We start from the raw sequence: 25,108 nt of genomic DNA, 5'->3' as shown, positions 1-25,108 counted from the left end.
GGCAAATAAACATCCAGGGCGTGATCTGAAGTGTGTCAGGTGCTTCCTTGGAGGTCTCAGGCGGAGGTTTGGGGAACGCAGCTCACACGCCTCACTTTACAGTGACCATGGCAGACAGAGAGAACAGCAAGAGGGAGAGAGGGGAAAGAGAGGCCCGTGACTGGTAGATGTGTGGCCCGCTCAGAAGGGCATTGTTGGAGCTATGAGAGGACAATGCACTGCCCCCGCCCTGAATACTCGCCATACCAGCTGACCAGCCATTACCAGCTCTGCTGTCCTGTTACCGTTCCTACTGCTCTGACACATACACACACACGCACACACACACGCATACACACGAACACACGCAGATGACCTCCAGGATAAGTTTAGTCTTACAAGCTGAAATGCTCTGAGTCAAACACTGGACAAGGGATTGAAACCTAGTGGGAGGCACAGCAGTGAATGATAAAAAGCTTAATCCAATGCATACACTGAAATTGTTTCAACACTGCACTTCTTCTTCTTCTTCTCTCTCTGTGTGTGTGCGCGCGTGTGTGGGTGTGTGCGCGTGTGTGTGTAACTTGCAGCAAGTTAAGTTTAGACCCTTGCATCTATCTGCCCCTTCAGCAGCAACATTTCTGCAGCCCAGAGACTGCAGTAGCCACCCAGAGAAAACAAACACAAACTCTAACACCGTCGTATTATTTCAGGATCCTGGACAAATGCTCTCATAATGGAGGCTGTGGAGAAAAGGAGTTCTTCAGCCAAACAGGATCACAAACCAGCAAGACAACTGTGAGCAATACCACGTTTAAATTTCACATCAGCGGGAATCCCAGTAAAGATTAAAAAAGCACATCTACACAGTAAAACTTTTTATGACGTGGAGCTGCTGCTTCAAGTGTCATTCCACCGCTGATTTATTTACGGTAGATCTATCTATGTAGAGCTCTCTGCTCTACATAGATAGTTACATCTAAATCATCCTGGTTAAAGTTCTGATTTATTAATTTTATAAAAGCTGCAGAAATAAATTATTTAACAACCAATTAGTAAGAATGGATTAAACTATTGTTATAAAATACATTTTTTTGTTGATTTTTCCACTTTTTTCTCAGAAGAAAAATTTTCTTGGTCTGGAAAAATAAAATCTCTAAAATCTCTAATAAAATCTCAAAATTTGTGGAAATCTTCAACTCCATGTTATTCAACTTCAATCAGATATCTTTCAGCATCAAATCCTTGCCTAAGGGGAACAAATCTTACAAAATTTGTGGACACAGATACTTTAATATTTCCCACAAACTTTTAAATTTAATATTTTATTTGTTATTCAAGTCAAAGAAGTATAAAAAACCAAACAAATAATCTTACACAGACCTTATTTTTCTGACTGAACACAATTTTTGACTCAAAATTGATAGGTGGGATAATTTGTCTTTTTTCTAACAGGACATAATTTTTGGTGCTTTATGTTTTGTTGATTTATTTGATTGCATTTAAATTTGTAAAATTTAAATATTGTTTCTGCAAATGTCTTTGTGAATTTAACCTATAAATGTATTAAAACAAAATGGATTTGTATTCATTGATTGAGATTTGCATATTTTGTCACACAACTGCAAGCCTTGTTTGATGGACCAACACTAAGTAGTGCATAAGTTGAACATGGCAGGAAAAGGAAGCATGGTAGTTAGCTTTTCTGTACTCTTCTTCTTTTTTATTTTTACAGATTAAAATGGGAGAAATGCTGTTTTTTTTAAAAATTCAGACATCTTTACTGTGACAAATAAAATTCAGAGCAAGAGATGACTTACAGAAATAGTAAAAAAAAGTACTAGTCAAAACGGACCTTTTTAGCTTTACATGAAAAAAAATAACCCCAACAAAACTACATGGTGTAAAACTGACGAAAAACTAAATTCTTCACAACACCCTGAACACACTATTCACCGGAGTGAAGCATGGTGGCGGCAGCATCATTCTGTGGGAAGTTAAATGGAGCTAAAGACAGTATGTGTGGGCTGCAACATAATTGAGACTGAGGTAAACCTTCATCTTCTAGCAGGACAATAGCCCTAGATGCACAAGATAAGGCTACAATAGAATGGGTGCTGACATTTAGATCAAATCATGTTCATATTTCAGAATGGCACAGTCAAAGTTCAGTCCTTAATCCATTGGAGAATATGAGGGAGGCCTCAAAACCTGTTTTTCACTGAAGACAATATACACCAGACTTTTCAGATTTAATTTGTAGATATATTTTTTAATTGTTAAATTTGTGGTTGTAACATTGAAAATATAACATTGTTCAATTGATATTCACACTTCAGTACCAAATTGCACTAATGTTGTAATCATAAAATGATTAAGATCTAAAGCTGTAGGAGCTAAATCAACCCCTAATGTCACAGTTTCTGGTACCTGAATGTCCCTAAGTTTTATAAAAATAAAAATAAAAATAAAAAATAAAAGTGACAGGCAGCGCCTGCTGCAGAACAGGTGGACATACCTTCACTGGCCGGTTATATTGTTATGGGCTTTTTTACAGACAGTGTGGGGTGTCCGCGTGCGTGAGCGCGCGACAGAAAATGAGGCGCTGGGCGGGGCGGGGGCAAGCCGAAGTGCGCGAGCCCCCTCCTCCTTCCCTCTCCCTCTGATATCGGCGACGCGCGGCGCGCTCGCTGCAGTCCTCTAGTGTTGTACTGTAATCATATGACAGGGAGTCGGTCCCCGCTGCCGAATACCGACACACCGGGCGGACACGAGCGAAGGCGCCGGGGTGGAGGACACCAGTTGATGGTAGCTCTGTAGCAGAAGGAGTGCATGCGGAGGCGGCCGAAGTGTCAAACAAGTGCCAAACTCCCCCCTTAACTTTTTCAAAACTCTGGAGAGAGCCGAGCGGAGGGGTTGGGGGGGAGAACCGTTGAAGAGGACAGGACTCACGAACCGAAGGACAGTCCGCTGTACCCGGAGCTGAGAGTTGAGTCTGATCCGGTGGTGTGCTGGTCGTGGCTGGTGGAACCCCCCTTCCCTCCCCTGGGATCGTCGCTTTTTATTTAAAAGAAAAGTTGATAAGATTTCCCTGCTAGCTAGGTCACCCGAATCAAAAGCCATGGTCGGGGAGACAGAGGTGAAGGAAAGACCCAAGTCCAACCCGGACTATCTGATGCAGCTGATGAACGACCGGAAGGTGATGAGCTCCCTGCCCAACTTCAGCGGCATCTTCACGCATCTGGAGCGGCTGCTGGATGAAGGTAAGTGTGCCCTGAGCAGCGTTGCCACAGATCAAACCCATCACTTCCATGAAAACTAGAGCTGCACCAACAAATCAATCAATCACAGATCGGAATCGGACAATTTTCACCTGACCTCTTCTGCTCTGTTATTGGCAGATCAAAGCCAAAAATCCTACGTTTGAGTTTCTATTAATTAAATGTAGCAAAACTAAGAACTCCAACCATTTTTCTAATATTGCATCACATAATAGCATGCACTTTAACTAAATTTTTTATTTAAAAATAAAGTTTAGGGGCGTGTGTCTTGATGTATAAATAGGGATCTTGTTGTTCGTTTTCTATTGGTTCCAAACCTGCTAAGTCAATCGAAGGATCCACAGCACAGTTTTGACACTTTTATGTGTTGCTGTTCTAACAAGAAAAACACACAAAAATCAAACTTATGCAGACACACACACAAAATGGTATACAGATGAACCCGATTGGTTCATCTGTAGCTTAAATATATGGACTTAGCTGAGCTTTGGCAACAATTTTCCCCACTGCTGCCAAAATATTATAACATAATAGTTATTAAAGTTGCCATAATGTTACCTCATAACATTTGTTTTGATTTCAATGCATATATTTATGCATTGTTTTATAAAATACAAGTAAACACCCTAGCGAGGCAACTACATTTGTATTTTGTATTTTGCAAGGAAAAAAGTTTTCAAGCCTTTCTGCTAGCTGACCAGTAGTGCCCAGAAACATGTGGGGGAGGGGAAACGCTGCATTACTATACTCTCCATATGCTCTGAGAAAGTCTCGGTCACTCTGACGCTTTCTCTGACTTTCAGACTGTAGAAACAGTTGCAGGGCAGTATTTGAAGTGTCAATCAGCAAGTCAGACCTCAAACAACATCTAAAATTGGTATTAGCCACGATAAGAATGATTGGTTAATTTCTATTTGGAACACATTTCACAATTTTTTTACAGTACATCCATCAACATGTTTATGTATACAAATTACCACCTTCACATTTTGTTAACTGCTGTTATTAATATTTGCCTGTTCCCAGAGTGGGATTAATGAAGTACTTCTGTTCAGAAATATTTTATCCTTAAAGTAACTGAGCTTACTGAATGGTCTTTATCAGGATTCCTCCCTGAATCCTTGGAAGCAGCAGAGTTGAACCCAAAAACTGATCCCAGTGATAAGCTATCAGTTGTCTCCTGACTGTTTTCATTCAAAGCATGCATATAGTTTTGCAAACCTGTATCTTAAGCGAGATTTCTGATACACTGAAAAGAAAAGCATATCACTCTCTCTCTCTCTTCTCTCTTGCTCTCTCTTTTGCTTTCTCTCTGTCTCTCTCTCTTCAACACACACATACACACACACACACACACACACACACACACACACACACACACACACACACAGTGACGGGAACAAACAGACAGTTGTTAGTCTTTCCCAGTGACCTAATGAGCAGGCTTATGTGAATGCTGCAGCCCATCCCTGTGCAGGAACGAGAGCATGTGAACGTGTAAAATATTTGATTTGTAGCTTCTTACAAGGCCTCGAGTCATGTTGCGTGCACAGCTTGCCGATACAGTCCACTTGTTGATATCCACCGCATCTCACCAGATGTAGCTGCACACACTATCACACACACACACACACACACAGATACATATATTTTTGTAACCCCAAATCCCGAGCTGTCCTTGTGTTTTAGTGTGTACTCCCCTTTTTGAATGGTCGCTACAGGCCACTTACAGGCCTGTTGGTGCACATCTGGATCGTAGTGGCTCCGACTTGGTGCTCCGTGACAAGTCTCATGACACAGCAGAGTCACTCCCATAGCCAGACGACCTCTACAACCCAACAAATAGGTCAGCTTCGTGCCTTTGAGGACTGACAGCTGAGCATGTTCACCCCTCACACGTGATAATGCGACACCCGTGGTCAGTATAAATGGCTTTGTCTTCAGGGATGAGATCTGTGCGCAAAAAGACAAAAGTTTATATATGGTGTTGTTAATAATAGAGCACTTTTCGCTTCAATATTTAATCCACGGACAGGTTAAGTGTAGAGATAAAGTTTGTTGCTGTTGGCCCCTCTGCTACTCCTTTATTGTTCGCTCCTTCGACCGACTCTCTTGTTCTTCTTTCACTTCTTGTTTTCCTGTAGCTACTTTTAACTCAAGGGTGACAGCAGACCTTGCTTTCCTGTGCAGATTTTTAGGCCTGAGGTTGTGTTTTAATAGCTGTTTTTTCTTGTTTGCTTTTTTTTCACTAGGGACAGGTCTGAATAGGTTATTAGAGGATCATCGTTGTGACTGTGGCTCTGGCTTTAATTATAGTGTCATACCATAGTTATTATGGTCAGGCTTATCACTCAGAGAGGCGGGAGACATGCCTGGTGTCAGCCTGCTTAGGTCAGATGATATTTGCGACCCAAGGCAGCTATTCTGCTGTGTGTGTTTGTGCGGTGCTGTAGTCAGTTATTATTGCGCTGGAGTGTCATTAGAAAGGTATCAGGGGCAAGCATCGGTCATTGAGACGACCGTAAACAAAACGCACAGACGGACAAAAATAAGTCTCGTTTAGGCTGGTGCAACTGCCGCAAACTCGAGCCACCGACTTGATCGCTGAGGAAGCACGGTTTTACGTTAAAATAGGTTTTACTTTGAAATTTAGAGCAAATTACAATTAAGTTTCATTGAAATAAAAAAAACCAAAATATTAGCCTTAAAGTTGGAAGGTGCAAATTTCAGTCATAACCTTCATATGGATTAAAATTTGCTTGACAACATATAAGAAGAAGTGACCAGAGTTGCTCTCAGTGTGGAGTGATACTGCTCCTCCCCCACATGTTGCTGAACTGCTTATCAGCTGAGTAAAAGAAGTCTACTACACTTTTCTCTCAGGCATAGTGGCTAGTCCGGCTACTTAACCAGTTGATATAAGCATGTAATATTCCTAAGTCTAATCTAGTAATATTGTTGCATAAAGACAAAAATATTACTATTCTATTGTGTGTTATTTTAGCTGCATGCAGGAATTATATCCACCTTATACAGCAATGCTGTGAAACCTTGGTAGTATTCTTCAAGGTAGGCATACTCCTGTTTGTGAGCAGATACCTGTATAGACATTCAGTAAGGATTGCAATAACCATGTCGTTTAGCATTAACAGGAGGCACGTTTTGTGAAAACAGCTACACTTATCAGTATTTTATGATGTCTGCAAACCAGAAAAACAGTTACAATTGTTTCAGTTGTTACTTTTTGAACGGTTAATACGTTCTCAGCTCTGTGAGATTATCAAGGCATTGAAATGCACAATGCACTGATCAGTCAACCAGAGATCAAATCAGTTTGGTGATAGATAGGCATTGATTTTTGTTTTTGTTTGTTTGTTATTTATTATTCGGACTATAGCCAAATACTTAAACCCCCATCTGAAAACACAAATAACTGCCTATTTTTATTATTCAAACTTCAGTTATGCCCTAATAAACGATACAGGTGGAAGACAATAGCTAAAGTATTTACTTATTTGGGGATACAGACAGTCAGCACCAAGGGAAATTAATGGTGCTCCTGGTGTATCGCACCTTGGTGTTTCAGCTTCTCAAATATTTTCTTTCAAATATTTTTGAAAAGAAATTAGCAATTGGAGAATTTGCCACAAGTAATTTGCCATTATGTCCCACAGACAAATCTGCAAATACTGAACCACAAACAGGCCTGTGGTCACTGTACACTGTATAGTTATGAGAAATGTTACCTATAATATTTTTTTATTTTGATCGATGCACTGTGTTTAAAATATAGGATACTCGGTTATTGTGATGCTTTCCAAACAGCATGAAAAATAAAAACCTTTCTACTTGTAGCATTTCATTAAAAGGATATTTGAACTAATGGAAAAATAGGTTTTAAAACCTTAATTTGTGGTAACTTATATACTTGGTTGCATTTTTTTTTTTTAGTTCAGTGAAAGTCAGTTGGTGGACCAATCCAGTAACTCCTTAATTTTCTGTATGATTTACTACGATTAAAGTAAATCATACATTAGCAATTGGAGAATTTGCCACAAGTAATTTGCCATTATGTCCCACAGACAAATCTGCAAATACTAACCTGCAGCTCTCTTTTTAAAATATTTCACAGAATCGATCAAAGTCGGGAGCAGCAGGTCAGGCTGCAAAGGAAAAATTGTATTGGTATTGGCTTGACAAAAACCTGATTGGTTCATATCTATCAGCAAATGTTGTGTTTACATTTAAAAGTAAGATTAAATGCTGTTACTTTGTACTGTTCAGCAGCACCAATGGGGTAACTGTGGTAGAGCAGTAGGCTTTCTAGTGAGTATGTTGTATTTTTAGAACTGTGTTTGTTTTGTGTGGCTCTGACTGTTTGCAGCGACAGCTTTGAATACTTTTTCTTGTGGTATTGAAATATAAATACCACAAAATATGTCAAGTACCTAACACCTACATGTCACCATGAAGTTCTATGAATAAACAGTGAATAAACAGTAAAGAAAATGAAAAAAAATTGCAGTTAATGTTTTTTTTTTTCTCACATTGTTTACAGAGTATCAGGGTTAATATCCTGTGTGTTAGAGTTAAAGAGAGAAAAAAAAACGGAACAGGAGGGAAATTAGCTGCAATGCTGCAGGGTTAATTGTGAAGCATAAAGCAGTCAGATTCTACATGGTGGTGCAGAGTACTTATGATTGTCTTCCTGTATGTCTTTCAGCTGTCATACTCAGCGCTTCCTTTAATACTGGTGACAGTGAGTCATCGTCCTCAGCAGCGGACAGTCTGATGAAAGAAATGTGAAACCTCTTCAGTTCACTCAACGTAACCTCTTTTTTTTTCTGACCTTTTGTCTCAAAGAGATCGGCAGGGTGCGCAAAGACATGTACAACGACACGCTAAATGGTGGCATGTTCAACGGGCGGGACATGGAGGAGCTCCCTGAGGCCATCGGACCTGTTGCTCAGCTGCAGGAGAAGCTCTACGTGCCTGTCAAAGAGTACCCCGATGTGAGTGGACAAAAATCTGAGACCTTTGCCCCATTTTTTTTTAGAAGAGCTTCTGTTTACTTTGGTCTGTTGTCTCTTTATCCTTTCTAAGCTACAGAAAGAGTGCCAGACAGCCAGCGAGGCTGTTAATCATGGGGACGTTTTACTTTAAATTTTATCTAAAAGCTGATTTCATTCTGAGATCATCTGTGCTCACACCCAGTGATGTAATCTAGAGCTAAATGGGTCAATAATGCATCAGGACCAGTGACTCTACTGGGATTAGACTTCATAAAATAAAATAATTTGTGAGATTAAGGTTAACACAAGGTGTTTTATTGAAAAAAAAAAAGTAATCTGAATTGTGTTACTTTAAACTGCAATGCAACAACGTATAAGTGCTTTAAAAGAGTATTTTATTTGCCCCCTTACAGTTTCATTCTGATTTTGGTTATTTATCACACTTAAATATTTGGGATCATCAAACTAATTTTAATGTAAAATTCAACCTCAGGTAAATATAAAAACCAAGTTTTAAACAATGATTTTATTTATTAAGGGGAAAACCAATTTGAATGGACCTGGCCCTATGTGAAAAAGTAGTTGCCACCTTATTAAATCATGAATGTGTTATTAACCACATTTGGTTCAGTTTCTCCAATGAAATTTTGCCTGATTATTGCCAGGCCTGTAGAGTTGAGAAATTACGTAGATAGAACCTGTTTGACATCATGAAGTAGGTAAAAACATCTCACTCAGCTTTTCAACGAAAAGAAAACATCAACCCAAAAGTCAAAGATGATGATGATTGTATGACTGTGGGTACATTTGCATCTTTTGGACATGGATCACTTGCTGTATTTGATGAAGCCATCAGCTGTACTTATATTTTTTATATTTTGAATGTTTATTGATTTTTATCTGTACAGCACTTTCTCACAGCTACTGTTGTTTTATAGTGTTTTTTTTGTTTTTTTTAAAATAAACTAGTGGTAATTAGTAACGCTCAGACTGAACGAAATTTACTTTGGGAGTGGCCCAGTCAAAGCCTGGATTTAATTTACAGACCCATTCAATAATTTAGAATATTATTGAAAAGCCCATTTATTTTAGGAACTTTATTACCAAGTGAAACAGATTGTATTGATTAATTGCACACATGTGGATGTTTGAAAACTTTTATTTCTGTTCATCGTTCTAATTTTCCTCCTACCGCTAATGAAAACATGATATCTAAAATTAGAAAATTATTTCAGACCAATAAAAAAAATCATTGTACAAAAACAGAAATGTGGGCTTAATGAAAAGTATGTATAACACCTGCTTATGGGCTGCTGTTTTTAAATTGTTTGGTTAATCTGACAAATGAGACTCATTTGGATGTATATTCTAATAACTGATTGAATATGACTTGATCAAAACAGTCATATTGGGGCTGAATTAAAACAATAATGTCAAGAAGAATGGAACAAAATTCTTCTACAGCAATGTAAAAGACTCATTGCAAGTTATTATAATTAATGGTAGCTGTTGCTGCTGACATTTAGGTGCAATTACTTTTTTTTTTACCAGATTAGTTAGGATAGCTTTTTCTTCCTTCAAAAATTAAATAATCATCAGAAAATGTTTTTTTTTTTGTTCTAATAAATCTTGTTATATTTCTCTGATAATACAATTATTTTGATGATCTGAAACATCTAATTGTAATGTATAAAAGGCAAAATCAGAAGAAACCTGTGAAGGGGCAAATACTTTTTCACAGCACTGTAGGGATTTCAGTATGAGCTGGTTGATCCACATTGCGTGGCTCACATGATTTTCTCCACGCATCAGCTCGCCAATCACCCGCCACAATGCCGGGCTGTCCTGATTCACATGACGGCAGGCTAACAGGACGCACGCAGGAGTGCTTTGGAAAAACGTTGACATCAAGGTTAAATTTAGTGAGCAGTTCCTCTGTCTGGATCAGTGTATTGCGGTGAGCAGACGGGGTCAGAATGGGTCGGAATGAGTACCTAAGTAAACCTCAGAACACATTGAGAGAATATGACAGAAAAATTAAAGCGGGACAAGGCCGACCAATTGTTATGAAAGAAGCCAACAGAGACATAGGGTTATTGGGAAAGAAGTAACACACACACACGGAGGGGCACCTGTCAAGTTAATCACTCAGCCATAGTGACAGATAAGGGTAAGAGAACGACGGTGTCCTGTCAGGCCTCCAACACCAGCCAGCACACATATAATGAGCTATTTTTGTCTCTCCTACTAACACAAACACTTTACAGCTTCACAAACTTAAAAGATATCATTGTACTAATTCATGCATTAAAAAACAAACAATTTTGCTCTGAGGGGTATTATTAACGTAGCTCTACTTTTCTCATGCAGTCTTGTTCATTTTGTAATTTTTTTTAAAACTCTTTTTGTGTAGTTCAATTTTGTAGGAAGGATCCTGGGCCCACGTGGCCTGACAGCCAAGCAGCTAGAGGCGGAGACCGGCTGCAAGATTATGGTGCGAGGAAAGGGCTCCATGAGAGACAAGAAGAAGGTAAGCATTTTAAAAAACACAGAAGGTCTACATTTTCTCCTTCCTCCTACATACAGTCATTGGACAGACCAACGAGCTGACTCGTTGGTCAGTCAGCTCTGACCAACGAGTAGCTTAAATACAGGAATATAGTTTTTTACTTGCATTAAAGGTATCGCATCTGATTGACTATTAAATTAGATATTTTTACTAAAAGAAGTGAAAGGTTATAGACATGTGCATGTATGCATAAATGGAGGTAATTTTGAAAATCATTATATGTTGGATCTAAAACAGTTATGTTAGCAAACCTGTACCTATATTTTCTTTATGTATGTCACATTTAGGCAATTGGTACTCTATTCTGCATGTTGCTGACTTGAGTTTAAAGAAAATAATCTTCATCTTTAATGCTGTACCAATGAATCATCAGCAGGTGGAAAAACTGTTTGCGTAACAACTTTATGCTACAAAGACTAATATCTACAGTCTTCCATATTCCGCTCTTGTATGGGCAGCTAATCAAGGAAAATTAACAAATTTCCTGGACTGGCTGCTTGTGAGAAGTAGCAATGTGCCTTGGTATTTTTACTTCCATAGATGCATTTTCTTTTGAATATTTTGAATATTTTCCTCTATGACAAAACTTTCACTAATAGGCACAATTTTCAACAAGGAATTTGTAGTTATGTTCCACAGATAAATCCTCAAAAACTGAACCGTGAATACTTGGGGGTCCACTGTACAGGACAGATTTCTTTGCCTCAATAATGTTTAGGGATTCTTTTGGCAAATATTGAAATGTTGAAAGAGAAGAGATTTTTAATAGAACCACAGTGTAAACATTTTTTACACTTTGGTTCTAATAGAGAGTGGACCAATGAAGCTAGGGATTGACCATGCTACCAGCCTTCTGTGTACAGCTATCAGTGTTGAACAGCAATGTTCACAAGATCATTTTTCTAAGTCAAGTCTTCGAAGGTAAAGTTCAAGTCAGATTTAAGTCTTTAAGGGAGACGTCCAAATTAAGTCACTTACCTTTCACCCCAAGTCAAGCCGATAAAGAGAAAGCCAAAGCCTGGTCCCAAGTCTTTGTTGACCAACTGTTCCTATCTCATGTTTTTTACCCCACGTTAAGTCTCAGGTCCATATGTTAAAAGTCCAAGTGAAGTCTCAAGTTTAAGGGGTAAATCAAAGCCAGCTCTCAATCCTTGTGAGAAAAGCAAATCAATGTCAAGTTTCAAATTGTGAGGAGCAAGATTGTGTCTTTTCTCTACAAGCAGCATGACCAAGTGAAGTTTTACATCTTTTTTTTGACAAGTTAAAGTCATGTTTCAATTCTCAAAGGGGCAACTTTACTTCAAGCCTTTAGTCTTTAATAGAAAAGACCATGTTAAGTTTCAAGTTAATCAGATCTCAAGTGTTTTGCCTTATGTTTAAGTAACTTCACAAGTTATCAAGGGACAACTCCACCAAATTTCAGGTCTTTCACATCAAGACCAGGCCAAGTTTAAAGTTTTTGAGTGGCAAGTCCAAGTTGAGTCTCAAGTTTTTCAGTTCAAGTCCAAGGCGGCTCTCAATTCTTTGAGGGTCAGGTAAAGTGCCTTAGTCTGTCATGGTCAGCTGAAGTCAAGTCTTTAGCCTTTAAGTGTCAAGTTTTGGTCAAGTTTTAAGTCTTTGAGGGGTCAAATCAAATTATTTCCACTTGGCAGAATGGTCGAGTCTAAGTCTACATCTAGAGCCAATTGGGAATCTGCGACAGAACTTGAACATTTATTTTTATAGATGCTTTCCGTTCAACCTGATTGCAAAAAAGGAAGGGTGAAATCTCAGCTTCTACACGTGTAAAGCTGGAAGAGACAAACCCTAGAAGCTGTAAATGCAACATAAGCGTCTCTGCAAGTATTGCCTCAGACGGGATGAATGCATCATCCCAGCATGTCATAATTTTCAGATTTCTATTTGGAAAACATTTATTTTCACCTTGAAATTATATAATACAGTTAGTTACCTAACACTTAAAATCACAATAATGGTTGGGGTTGTAGCATACCAAAATGTAAAAGACTTCAAAGGGTGTGAATACTTTTGCAAGACCCTTTGTTTTTCCTTCTGGGCTGAGTTTTGCTTTCCTGTCCTGGTGTTCAGTCCATCTGTCCTCCCTTCCTCTCCCCTGGTGTCTGCTGTTGGACGGAGTCAGCTCCAGCTCTTCCAAACGGCAGGTGGAGCAAGTCCAGCATTCCTCCACCACCTCCGCCCCCCTCCCTGTCTCTCTCGCTCTCTCTCTCTCTTCTTCTCTCCAGAACATTCCCTACCCTGCACGCCCCTCAGAGGGAGACACACAGAGAAACATGCAGAGAGAGAGAGGAAGGAAAACAGAGACACAGTGGGAGGCAACTGGGGAAGAGGAGAAAAAGATGTTGACTTTCAGTGTTCCTCAGAATGATACATCTCACTTGACAAAACAGCCTCAGAGGAAACCGTTTGCAAGAAGGCCAAGCAAAGATACAAGATTCACAATTTTCAGCCGTTGCTTTAAACTACAACTGGCTGCTATGACCCACTTGCATTCTTCACTATCTTCCAGTCGATAAAAAATAAACCTCATAGAGGGTGGAGTGATCTTCAGAGGTTCAGAGGTGATGGTTTTGATCATCTCTCGTCATCCAATCACAAGTGGACAGCTATGAGTACATAGGTTTACACCTGGCGCTGGAATGTGTCTCCACATATGTCTTCAGTCACCATTTGTGATGCAATCCTCAACTCCCTGCTGTGAATGTAAATACACTTTATTTCCCAAAGAGCATCGACTAACCAGGATCTGCGAACGACCAGAGGCAGTTGACCTATTTCTGCTGTTATCATCTGGATCCTTTCCAAACTTTGGGTACAAGTCCCACAAAGCTGAAACATATCTGAACTGATATGCTAAGTGTTTGCTTACTTTAAAGTGGTTTAATCTTTTCTTGCTCGCTTGGACACATGAAAGTCATCGTTCATTTGTGCGGATATGTGCCAAATTATTAGTTGTTTTTCACTGGAAATAAGCACGGATAATGGAGGACTCTAACTCTCTTTAAAAGACTGGAAGGTAGGGAATAGAGCTGGATAAGAAGTTGGGAGGATGAAAATAGAATATAAAAAATGTCTGTATCTCTATCCCTCCAATCAGCTAGCATTCTGGGATTGCATAATTTTCCTAGAGTTGGTCAGATAAGCGAGGACCTTGTGAAACTCAAGTGGACTCGGTTTGATTGGGGACTAAAATTGCAACATTTGTTACATTTTCAGCTAATACAGTTCACTTTCACAGTGCATTATGCCAAACAAACCAAACCCTTTGAGAAACGTGTCCCCCCTCTTGCTTGTGGAGGCCTGGACCAAGAACCACTGAAGGAAACAGCACAAAAACCTCTGAAGAAGACACTGAGCTCATCTTCCTTCTTTACGAAATGTAAACCAAAGTGGAATGGCATGAGATTTTAGTATTTGCAGGATTTACCTTCTGTCTTTGACAAAAGACCATGGGACATTTCTCCTGAGACTTGCACATTTGTTTTGCTTGTATTTACCCAAAATGTACTACACATTAGTTCGCTCCCTGCTTTTGGAACGGTCTCTGGTCCGCTTGAATTCACATAGTCATTCAACAGAACCAAGGTTTGGGTTTTCAGGTGGGCCAGAGTTTGCTTTTTGTCCACATCAGTTTGATTGTGCATTCACACCTACCCAAATGAACTAGACTTTCTCTGCAAATGATCTGGAGTTTCATTAAAGCAGAATAAACAAGGTTGGTGTGAATGCAGCCTAATTGAGCTTTTTGGCAAAACAGAACTAAGACATGTCTTAAATATACAGAAAAATAGCCCATGCCTACTGTTAATTTACACGGGGAAGCTGAGAGCTTGAGTCTCTTCTAATGGTCATTAGAACCTTGTTGGAGTACACAGCCTACTACATAGATGGGAGGTTTCGGGAAGTAATACACAGAGAATCAGAGTACTGAACGTCCACTAAAATGCAACATCAATCTTGTGTAACCACTCAGGAACAACATGGTCGTTTCATGAGACAAGTGTGTCCCCCCAAAGCCGCGTTAGACAACCTTGAGTGTTTTGTGTGTTTGTTTGTGCGCGATCCAAAAACCAAGCCAAGTGAGAAGAAGAGGAGAAGAGAAATCCTGTTCTGAGACTGGCTGTGGCGCATTCAAATCAAAGGTGTTTAAAACATTTGTGTGCTTTTCAGGAGGAGATGAACCGAGGGAAGCCCAACTGGGAGCACCTCAGCGAGGACCTCCACGTCCTGATCACTGTGGAGGACACGCACAACCGCGCCAAGATCAAGCTCCAGCGAGCCATCAACGAGGTCAAGAAACTTCTCGTGCCCGCTGTGAGTACCGGAGCAAAATCACGGAGCACAAAGTTTTACTCGCAACATTGCAGAAAAACACTCTGTGACTGGATGAGAGCTCACTGTGTTGGTATGCATGGAAGGGGGAAGGGGATTGTCAGTCTAAGAAGAGTGTGTGTGTGTGTCCTTGTGTGTATGAGGGTATGTGTAAGGGGTTAGGGTAATTAGGGAACACGCATAAAGGGGTTGCCATGGCAGCCCCGGGTTGTTTGAAAGGCTGAGGGAATGAATGGAGAGTCTGTTCACTCCTTCTCCCCACTCCATCACTCCTTTCACTCGTTCACAACTTACTTCGTTCCCAACTACCGGCTACAGTATTCCTTCTGCTCCCTGGGTTTTCTTTCTTGGGTTTTTCGGGTCCTCACAAGAGAACATTTTGATGGCACTCCTCAACATTTCTGACATTCTCCGGCCCACCTACCGCCTCCCCACAGACACACATGCACATTCACTGATGTGAGGACTAAAAAGAAGCACATCAGAGGATACGGACACACACTCTTCATTATCCGCAGTTTGACTCACACGAAGAAAAACAGATATTTCGTAATCACAAGACTCCTTCCTTTTTCGTCTCTTCATTATTCACGACAATAGAGAGAGGCTGAAAGGACCAGTGGGGTGGGCTTCTGTTGCAACAATTAGCTGTCACTTCCAGTTCCCTCGCAGGATAGGCAACCCTCACAGTCTATAGGCCGTCAGGAGCTGAGCACCTGTTAATCCGTGTTTGTGCATGTGTGTGTCTGTATGAGCAGTGAGCAAAGTCAATGATATGTGTTAGTTTAACCCAGCTGACCTTTCGCTCAGAATGTAAATCAGTCAAGCTTTTCACTGGACTGTAACTAGAGCTAAGAAGCAAGCGTGTTTGACACTGAATATGTCCTGTGTGGTGAGGTGGTTGGATTCGAGCTCCGGGCAAGTCCGCTTCAAATGATCTGCGATTTGTTTTGTGACTGGCTTTAGTGCGGGTAGGAGAACCTCATGGTGTGGTGACCTTCAACAAAAAACGCACTTTCACAGAATCAGAGTTTTTACTCAAAGCCTTATAAAGTAACCTACAAGAAACAATTACTTTGTTCAATACACTTTGCCAGAACCCTTCATTGCTTTTGAACTGCCCTGATCCTCCTTGGCATAGATTCAACAAGGTGTCAAAATGTTCCTCAGAGAGTTCTGTCTATTAACATGGAAGTCTGTTCCTCTGAGGCCATGACTGTCAACCAGAAAAGAGTGAACTGCTCCATACAAGTTGAGGATCCATTTCTGCCTCAAGTGAAAGAATTCAAGTGTCCTTGTGACTTTTTTACATGGGATGTCAGGATGGAGGGGGAGATGGATAGATGTATCGGGGCTCTGTCTGTAGTAATATTGGCACTGCATTGGTCTGTGGTGCTGAAGAAAGAGCGCAGCCAAAAATAGTCTCTGAAGAGTACCCATTCCTTGTCTATGTTTATGAGATATAGATCATAACTGAAAAGATAAAGTCCCAACACAAGCCTGTAAAATCAACTTCCTGTATAGAGCTTCCTCCTCATAGAGTAGAGCCAGCAAACAGCTGAGGGGTTCAGGCATCAAGGCCAGGATAGCTCCTGGGTGACTGGGTGTTGCATGTCCCAGAGGGAGAAAATATTTGGCAAATCTATAACTTAATGATGAGAATATATGTTGTCTCATCTGGGATCTTCAGAATCATCAAGAGAGTGTTTTGGGGCATTTTGGGCATTAGGATTTCTGGGTTTCTAGCTGGATCTGACTGAATCAAGCAGCACTATAATTGGTTGTGTACTGTGGTGAACAAGCGTTTTAGCTTCTACCTTAACTCAACTGCAATCTACAAGAACAAACTGCAGTGTACTTTATAAGACGACTTGATGATTTTAACATAGATAAAAATGGTTTGTTGACAACATAGTTTAGTTTTGCAGATAATATGATAGCATCCTGTGGTAATCATCCTTGGGGGAGGGATTTTTGTTCTTTACCCATCTAGTTGGAGATACTGGCTGCAAAGGGCAAAGTCCAATTGATTTGGGTTGTCATTTGCTCATTCAGCCAAATTCTTCTCTCCACTGTAAGAAGCAGTGGAGAGTTTTGACTGATTTACTTGATTTTCATATTTGTATCTTTATTAGGTTTAATGCGGTATTGTAGATGTCATTATACTCAAACATTATTTTAAACTGCTGGACTGACATCCATTGACTTTGGAGGACTTTGGGCTAGACTAAACTCGTGATGTTAAAAAAAAATAGGTTGAGATGATATGAGCTTTGCGGCATGGGGTATTATCCTGCTTGGACGTAGGCATCAGAAGAAGGGTACTACGGTTCTAACAGGGATAGACACGGTGAGCAGTACTGGAAACTTATTACTGTACCTCATTTTTTCCTCATTGTCCTCTTTATTCTTCCTACAGTCTCTCGCACCGTGATTTTCAAATGAAATGATACATTTAATTTTATCTCAAAAGGAGAGTTTTGGCTACTGGACAGCAGTCCAGTTTCTGTTTTCTCTCGTCCATGTACGATGCGTTTGACGTTGTTGTGGTTTGAAGGGTGGCTTAACGCAAGGAATCCATCAGCAGTAGCCCATGTCCTGGATATTGTCTGTGGTGTCTCTAAACACTGCTGTCCATACCTTGTGAATAAATCTCAAAATCTTAAATGTGCTCTCCATAATCCTCTCAAACCTGTGATAATCCTTTGTCCCCTTGTTTTAACCTCACTTTTTCCTTCCACTCAACTTTCTTTTAACATCCTTGGATATAGAACTTCATGAACAGGCAGCTTCTTCAGCAATGACATTTGTGTCCCGCCTTCCTTATGGAGGGTTCATTGGACTGTCTGCTGGATACCTGTGAAGTCAATGGTCTTCTCCATGATGGTGTCTTGAAAATGATTTTTTGTTGTTTTCATGTACAAATATTGGACTTTTATTCCAAGTAAGCCATAATTGTCCAAATTAACCAAAGTAACCAAATAACATATGACAATATTTGTGCTGTAGATCTGTATTCAACATTTTTTGAATAATTTAGTTTCTTTCATTAGAGGGGGTTTAGAAATACTACGGGAGAGGATGTGTAGCCCCCGGTAGAAATTTAGGACTTTATTGTTGCAAACGACAGCAATGACAACTGTACAGTCCATCAATTGACTTTTTAATGAAATTTATTTAAATGTACCTATATATCACAACTTATAAATATAATAGTTGCTCTGACAAGAAATGCTGGGATCGTTTTACAAGCTAATTTTTAATGCTCTACTTTTTGCACTTTGAACTTTGATCTCAAAACTTTTGAAACTTTGATATACCTCAAAATACTAGTCCAAATCCCAGCACCCTGTATAACTTCCAGACTTTTTCTGACAACATTTTCTTCATTTGCCTTTGAGCGTCAGTCGTCACTGTGATCTGATTGTGCTTTTCTGTTTGCCTGTGCCGCTGCAGGCTGAGGGGGAGGACAACCTGAAGAAAATGCAGCTGATGGAGCTGGCCATTCTCAATGGGACCTACAGAGACGCCAATGTCAAGACACGTAAGCATGACCTCATAGTTAACATGTGGAGGAGGGTGAGTGGGTGACAAAGGAAGGGTCTCAGTACAGGACTTGACTGTAATATGAACAATGCCTCTGTTCCCCTTGTTAAATAGACTGTTTGTGCTCTCCTCTTCTTCCCTGTCTATTGTATGTGCGCTCATGTGGGTGTGTGCACACTTGCATTATTGTACGTTTGCTTCGCCGCGCAGCCACTGCCGCCTTCCCGCTAGCGACCCCTCAGGCGCCTCGGATCATCACAGGCCCAACACCCGTCCTGCCTCCCACCCTGCGGAACCCTGCCCCGGTGACCACGCCCACCATCATGCCTCTGATCCGTCAGATCCAAAGCTCCGCCCTCGTGCCGGGAGCCAATCCGCATCCAGCACTGGTGCAGCAAGGACCCGAATCTGGAATCATCTACACGCCTTACGAGTATCCCTACACACTCACGCCCTCCATATTGGAATACCCGATTGACTCATCTGGAGTATTAGGTATATACCAATCAACAGTCTGTCACTTTCATACATAGTCAATGGATGTATTACGAGAACTGGACACTGGACTCCAATGAAAGCAGTTTGTATTAACAGATAGTCAGAGCTCCAACTACGTAGAGTTACTCAGAATATAGAGAGGATGGAGCACTTGTAGCTTTAAGCTTCTTACTAAACTCTCCGCTCAATAGAAATATAGTAAAATCTTTCTGTTGCTTCTTTTTCCTTTTGCTTCTCATGTATTACATAAATACGAAACATTCTGTAAGCCATGACCTGAATAAACGGCAGAGTTTATACCCGTACAAACACAAATACTGCTTTTAAAAATCTATTCACACATTATCAGACATGCTACCTTAGCACACCAGTTACATTAATAAATGCAGGTGTACCACGATAGCTATAGCTGCACAATAACTGCCTGGAGTCATATTGATAATATTCACGCTCTCACTAAACTAAGTTAAAAAGTTAAAAACAGTAAAAGAAACAATTCCAGCCATACTTACGGTTTTTCAGGTTTGCACACATCATCAATAAGAGTTTAATGTTATTGTGTTAAAACACAGCCCTTATTATGTTCATAATTTTTTCCCAAATTAATGACAGAATAGATGCTCATTTCTATGATAAAACATTCCAATGTTTTATCCAATACACCAGAGATAAACCAAAATTATCTCTAGCTGCAGTGCCACGCACACCCTCCCCAACCTGTTGCTGTGTACCGCAGGTCAGTTGCCCTAAAGCCAACATAAAATATGTTTATTTTAAATGTTTGGGGAGCAAAGTTCTCATATTAGTAATTGGATATTAAAAAAAAAAAATTCTGAAATTAATTTTAAACCTTTTGACATCTTTACCATGGATGCCAAAAAACTTTGTGTTGGGCACTCAAGAGCATCAAACAAATTACTTTATCTTTCTCTTATTTCTTTCCTCTTGGTCTTGGTTTTGTATCAGAATTGGGAACTGAACATTTTCGCCTCTGGCACCGATTGGCTGCCATGTCCAGTTCTTGTAATACATCCACATCACACACAGAAACCTGCTGAAGCTCATTGCTGGGCTAACAGTCCCTTCTCCCTGTGTTTTTGCAGGTATGGCATTCCCAACCAAAGGCTAAGCGATAGCAATCCCTTCCTAGCACACACCTGGACTGGCTTGCAGAGACCCCCCCCATCCTTCCCCGCCCCCCCCTCCCCCTCACACACACACACACCCTTCACCACCATTCACCCCACACAAACACATATAGTTATCCCGCAGAACAGACAGTCAGTTTGTTTCTACTTTAGGATGAGAGATTCCTGTTAATTTCCCTATGTTTGTATTAGCAATCTAGCATTGTGGTGTGACAACTACTTACCTTTTTATAATAATTCAGCTTCCGCTTGTAATTCTTAACACATTTTAGTGAACCTGTAGATGTTTTAGAGCTGCTGTTTGCGATTTAACATATGGTAAAAGCTTGTTTTGATCACAGAGCTATAAATGTGACTTTTGCTTAAAGCTGATTTTGAATCTACTAGTTAAGGTTAGTTGAAAACTAGCAGTTTGGATTAATATTTTCTTTAGGGAGCAGAAGACCACAAAACAACAAAAGATTCTCTTTTAGAGGCAATATATATATATATATATTTTTTTTTTTCACCCTTTTTCACCCTCAGACTCAAGAACTTGTAAATTCTTGGTGTCACTGACGTTGGTGCCTTGGGTGGGACTGTCTGTTGTCTTTCTGATGAGTAACCCTTCTGTGTTTTGTTTTTGGGGGAAATATCAATGGCTGTTAGCAGGTGCCATGACCACTAAGGTACGACGCCACGACAAGAGAATCCATCCTTACCAAAGGGTAGTGACCACAGACAGAGGTTAGTTAGCTCACCAGCCACTCTATGTGTATATGTGTGTGTTAGTGTGTGTGCATGCAGACCAATGGACCAATTCGAGTTTACATGAGTCTTTAATACGGCATGCCTTAAAAGAAAAAGATGAAATCGCAGCAGGCGTAAAGTGTGAAAGTGAAATGTGTGATGGGATTGCGGAGGTGACAACTGCTCGCCTGTCTGCCCAAACCGGACAGCTCGCAGGGCCGGGGCCCGCTCATGTGACTCGGCCCTTGTGACTCCTCTGAGTCGTCTCTCTGAAAACGTTACATTTCTCCTCCTAAGTACTACTTCTGATCAAGTAAACACTGTGGAAACTTTTATTTATACTCAACTTCATTCCACTAGATTTCCACAGATTTTTGTTGTTTTTATATCTATATATAATGAATTAAATCCTGTGTAATTCCCAATTCTTACATGACGGTTAAAGTAAAATATGAGAAAACACAGCGTGTGATAACTACTGAAGTCTGTGTTACGAGCTCTTTTGTATGAAATACTGTTGCTTGTGGTCTTATCAGTCGCCCACTGGACTTTATCATTGGGACTGTTTACATCTTTCATTTATTTCCTAGCCAGAGTGGTGCTGTTACCATGTATTTAGCTGCAAAAATAAATTTGTATATAGGGATTTTAAGGATTTAAGTGCTTATATGAAGCTTACGGAACAAGATTGCCTGGAAATACCTGTAGTTTTTTTTAGTTTGTAAATTTTTTTTTTTCGTTTTGTTTTATGATATGCTTTTTATAGATGAAGTGTCTCCATGTAAACTGTATTCAAAGTGTGTAGCTACTACTGTTTTAGTCACCGCGAAGGTGGCAATGAAGGCAGTGTTTTTCTCTGTGTATTTAAGATGAGGTGACCTTCTTGATTTCGCAGGCCTCCAGACTGTTATATGCAATAGAAATGGAGAAATGGATTAGCTAGCTACGATATATATATATTTATATATATATAGATATATATATATATATGTGTGTGTGTGTGTGTGTGCGAGCAGTGGTGCTCCTATTGTATACGATGGACAAAAAAAAACACTAAAAGGCAATAAAGATGAGTATTGAAATAAATCTCCAAAGCAAACCAAAGCCTGGAAATTCTTGTAGTTTAGCCTGTTTATTGTTAAATTGTTCCTCAAGTCCTTCTAAAGTCATCTGTTAACCTCTCATCACTGTCTTTACTGCACTAGGTGCTGCTCTAATACTTCATAGTCAATACAGGTACACCTCAGTACAGTAGAGTGTCCCTGATAATTTGATTTATTTCAGTAATTCAATTCAAAAAGTGAAACTCATGCATTGTTTTATAGATTCGTTACATACAGAGTGATATATTTCAGGTGTTGGAATGATTATGGCTTACAGCTAATGAAAACCAAAAACGCGCTCCCTCTGAAAAGAAGGAGGCATAGCATAAAGCCAATTAAAAGATGATTTTTAATACAGAAATGTTAGTCTGCTGAAAAGCCTGCAGCATACTGTGTCTCAACATGGGGCTCCTTTTGCATGAACCACTGATCACGTTTTCCCACTGACTGTGGGAACGTCGTGCTGGACTTCATGCAGTTTGGATTCTTTGCCTTTCTACTCTTCCTCCAGACTTCGGGAAATAGATTTCCAAATTAAATTACAAGACTGACTTTCATCTGAAGCTTTTTACTTGGTGCAAATGTGGTTTTAACATTAGGAATGCAATGCCGGGTCTTGAAGCATAGACTCCAACTGCAGTTCACAATCTTCTAAAGGCTGCCGTTGTTGCTTCTGTATTTTTCTCCCCCCCTACCCCCATACTTTTCCCTTCCACTAAACTTTCCACCAGTACACTTGGAAACAACACTCAAAGAGTTTTTTGTGATTTCAGTGACTGTCTGCTGGACAACTATCAAGTCCATGATTATTTGGACAATATAATATTCTGAGAAAATGAACTTTTGGGTTTTCATTAACTGTAAGCCATAATCATCATCAAAATTAACCAAATGCTTGAAATATCTCTCTCTCTCTGTGTGTGTGCATTAAACCTATTTTGAACTAAATTACTGAAATAAACTACCCTTTCATTGATATTCTAATTTATTGAGATGGACCTGTAAACCAATAATCAGTTAATCACAACTCTTAATCATCCAAATCTGACTCCTGCTGCTCTAAACAATAGCTCTACTTGTCAGTGAGTGAAAGGCCTGGAGAACTTTTCTTTGGACATAAAGGTCACTCTCTCACCCACATGAAACCATGCTGCCTCCCTCTCTTGTCCATGGTTTCACTGTCTGTCTGTGCTAGACGTAGCCCAGCTAGCATGAGTAGTGTCACTATAGCAGCAGTCTGGCCAGCAGGAGGGGAAACCCTGCAGATGCCTCCATGAGCACATGGGAGCGTCTCTAACCAGCCATTCCTTGTGTCAACACGCCAGGGTTGATGCGAGTCTTTGTGAATGGTTCTGCGGTGCTCATGAAGGCGTTTTGTAACGACCCTCACGCTGCGCGGACTGCACTAGATCTGCCTTGTTGTCATCCCGACGCCACTAGCTGACACTAATCTCTCTTCTATCTTTTTTTCTTTTTATGTCCCCCCCTTTTATGTGCCCTTTTTGTTTCCTTTCCTCGTCTGTCCGTCTCTGTCCGTCTAACTCTAGCTGCCACGGCAACTAACCCATGACCCCACCCCCTCCGCCCCGCCCCTTGACCTTCTGACCTTTCCGCCCACTGATGACCCACCCATCTCTGCTCGCTGGCGTGCTCATTGGCCCGTGGCTCAGCCAACAAGAGACCAGAACATTGGGAACAAGCCGGCTGCTGCTGCTGCCTCTATCTAAACCAGCCAACCAGATGACAGCGATCCCGGGAATAAACCTCAGGACCCCACCCCACTGCCCCTTTCCCATCACTTTACCAAACGTGCCTTCCTTCTAAAATCCCAAAGCCAGTCTAAGAATCTTCTCTGAATATCAAAATTACAATCTGTGACAGCTGTTTGACTTTACAAGGGGGGTGGGCCCCAAACTGGAGAAGGGCTTTCTAAACTGATTCCTATCCCCGCTGTGCTGCCATGCCATGCAATAATGACTATTAATAACATGGTAACTATACTGATACCGGTGTTACTTATCAGCACAAAAAAAACCCTCCATACACACTAAACTGTGGGACATGTGTTAAGATTTTATTGCGTTTCTCCCCTTAGTGAGTGCTTCTTTTCAGCAAGTTTTAACTGCAACGTAACATTTACAACGGTGTTAAAACACGCATATGTTAACAAAACAAAAATCTATCTTGACACCCGACAAAGCCATCATTCAGGAAAGGAAAATGCCAGCACAGGACCCTTTCCACTGTAAAGTGACAGGTGCCCTGCAAGGAAAAATGGTCTCCTAAATGCCAGATCCTGCGGTCCAGACACAAACCCACACCCACAAACAGAAAAGGAAAGTTCTGTCCGAGTCCCTTTCACAATGATGCCTTCGCCTTTTTTCCACACTACAGTATTGTACGACCTTGAACAACAGTGCCTTTATTTATTGAGAGTGAAGGAACAATGTTACACATAAATCTCTTCTTTTATTTGAATTGAAACGTCTTGATGCAGTACAGAGGGCCAAAACTGTCATAATGCATAATAATAATACTAATAATAATAATAATAATAATAATAATGAATAATAGTTAAAAATATATAAAACCAGTCATAGATGTGATTATTTCAATAAAATTTGAAATCCAGGAAATAAACTGTAACTTTAAAAAGTATAGAATTGAAATAAAAATATGGAAAAAATTTAATAAAATTTTAATTTGTTATATCTTAAATTCACAAATGATGAAATACATGATTAATCTTACTCTGGCATCCTCACCCATAAAAATCTAATGCAGCTAAAAACAAGGCAACTGATTTGGAGTTACGCTACTGTTTAGCCAATCTGCTGATGTTAGTGGCTACTTGTTGGGCCGCACTTATTCAGTGATGAAATGTAGTACAGCT

At 40.2% G+C, this 25,108-nt stretch overlaps 1 protein-coding gene across 3 annotated transcripts; it reads left to right on the top strand.

Moving 5' to 3' along the window:
• The first annotated feature begins 2,651 nt into the window (after positions 1-2,651).
• qki2 (QKI, KH domain containing, RNA binding 2) lies at positions 2,652-24,424 on the top strand. Of its 3 annotated transcripts, XM_016681257.1 has the most exons (9): positions 2,652-3,242; positions 8,124-8,272; positions 10,686-10,802; positions 15,030-15,173; positions 18,648-18,735; positions 18,948-19,232; positions 20,315-20,338; positions 21,032-21,109; positions 23,763-24,424. In XM_016681257.1, the coding sequence occupies exons 1-9, from the start codon at positions 3,101-3,103 to the stop codon at positions 23,783-23,785; spliced, it is 1,050 nt and encodes a 349-aa protein (XP_016536743.1). In that variant the 5' UTR covers positions 2,652-3,100; the 3' UTR covers positions 23,786-24,424. The 3 variants fall into 3 exon arrangements, with proteins under 3 accessions (XP_016536743.1, XP_007571185.2, XP_016536752.1); XM_007571123.2 differs by lacking the exon at positions 20,315-20,338; XM_016681266.1 differs by lacking the exons at positions 20,315-20,338; positions 23,763-24,424 and having other exon boundaries at positions 2,653-3,242; positions 20,339-21,795.
• The last annotated feature ends 684 nt before the right edge of the window (positions 24,425-25,108 follow it).

Source organism: Poecilia formosa, unplaced genomic scaffold (assembly GCF_000485575.1).
Source record: "Poecilia formosa unplaced genomic scaffold, Poecilia_formosa-5.1.2 Scaffold7, whole genome shotgun sequence".
Classification (NCBI taxonomy): domain Eukaryota; kingdom Metazoa; phylum Chordata; class Actinopteri; order Cyprinodontiformes; family Poeciliidae; genus Poecilia; species Poecilia formosa.
The sequence above is the reverse complement of the archived record's forward strand: the minus strand, read 5'-3'. Positions and strand labels throughout refer to the sequence as shown.

Excerpts from the sequence above, each read along its gene's own strand:
- qki2 (XM_016681257.1), top strand. The coding sequence starts at position 3,101 with ATGGTCGGGGAGACAGAGGTGAAGGAAAGACCCAAGTCCAACCCGGAC. Across the intron at positions 10,803-15,029 it reads CCATGAGAGACAAGAAGAAG|GAGGAGATGAACCGAGGGAA; the intron begins GTAAGCATTTTA and ends TGTGCTTTTCAG. Across the intron at positions 15,174-18,647 it reads AGAAACTTCTCGTGCCCGCT|GCTGAGGGGGAGGACAACCT; the intron begins GTGAGTACCGGA and ends GTGCCGCTGCAG.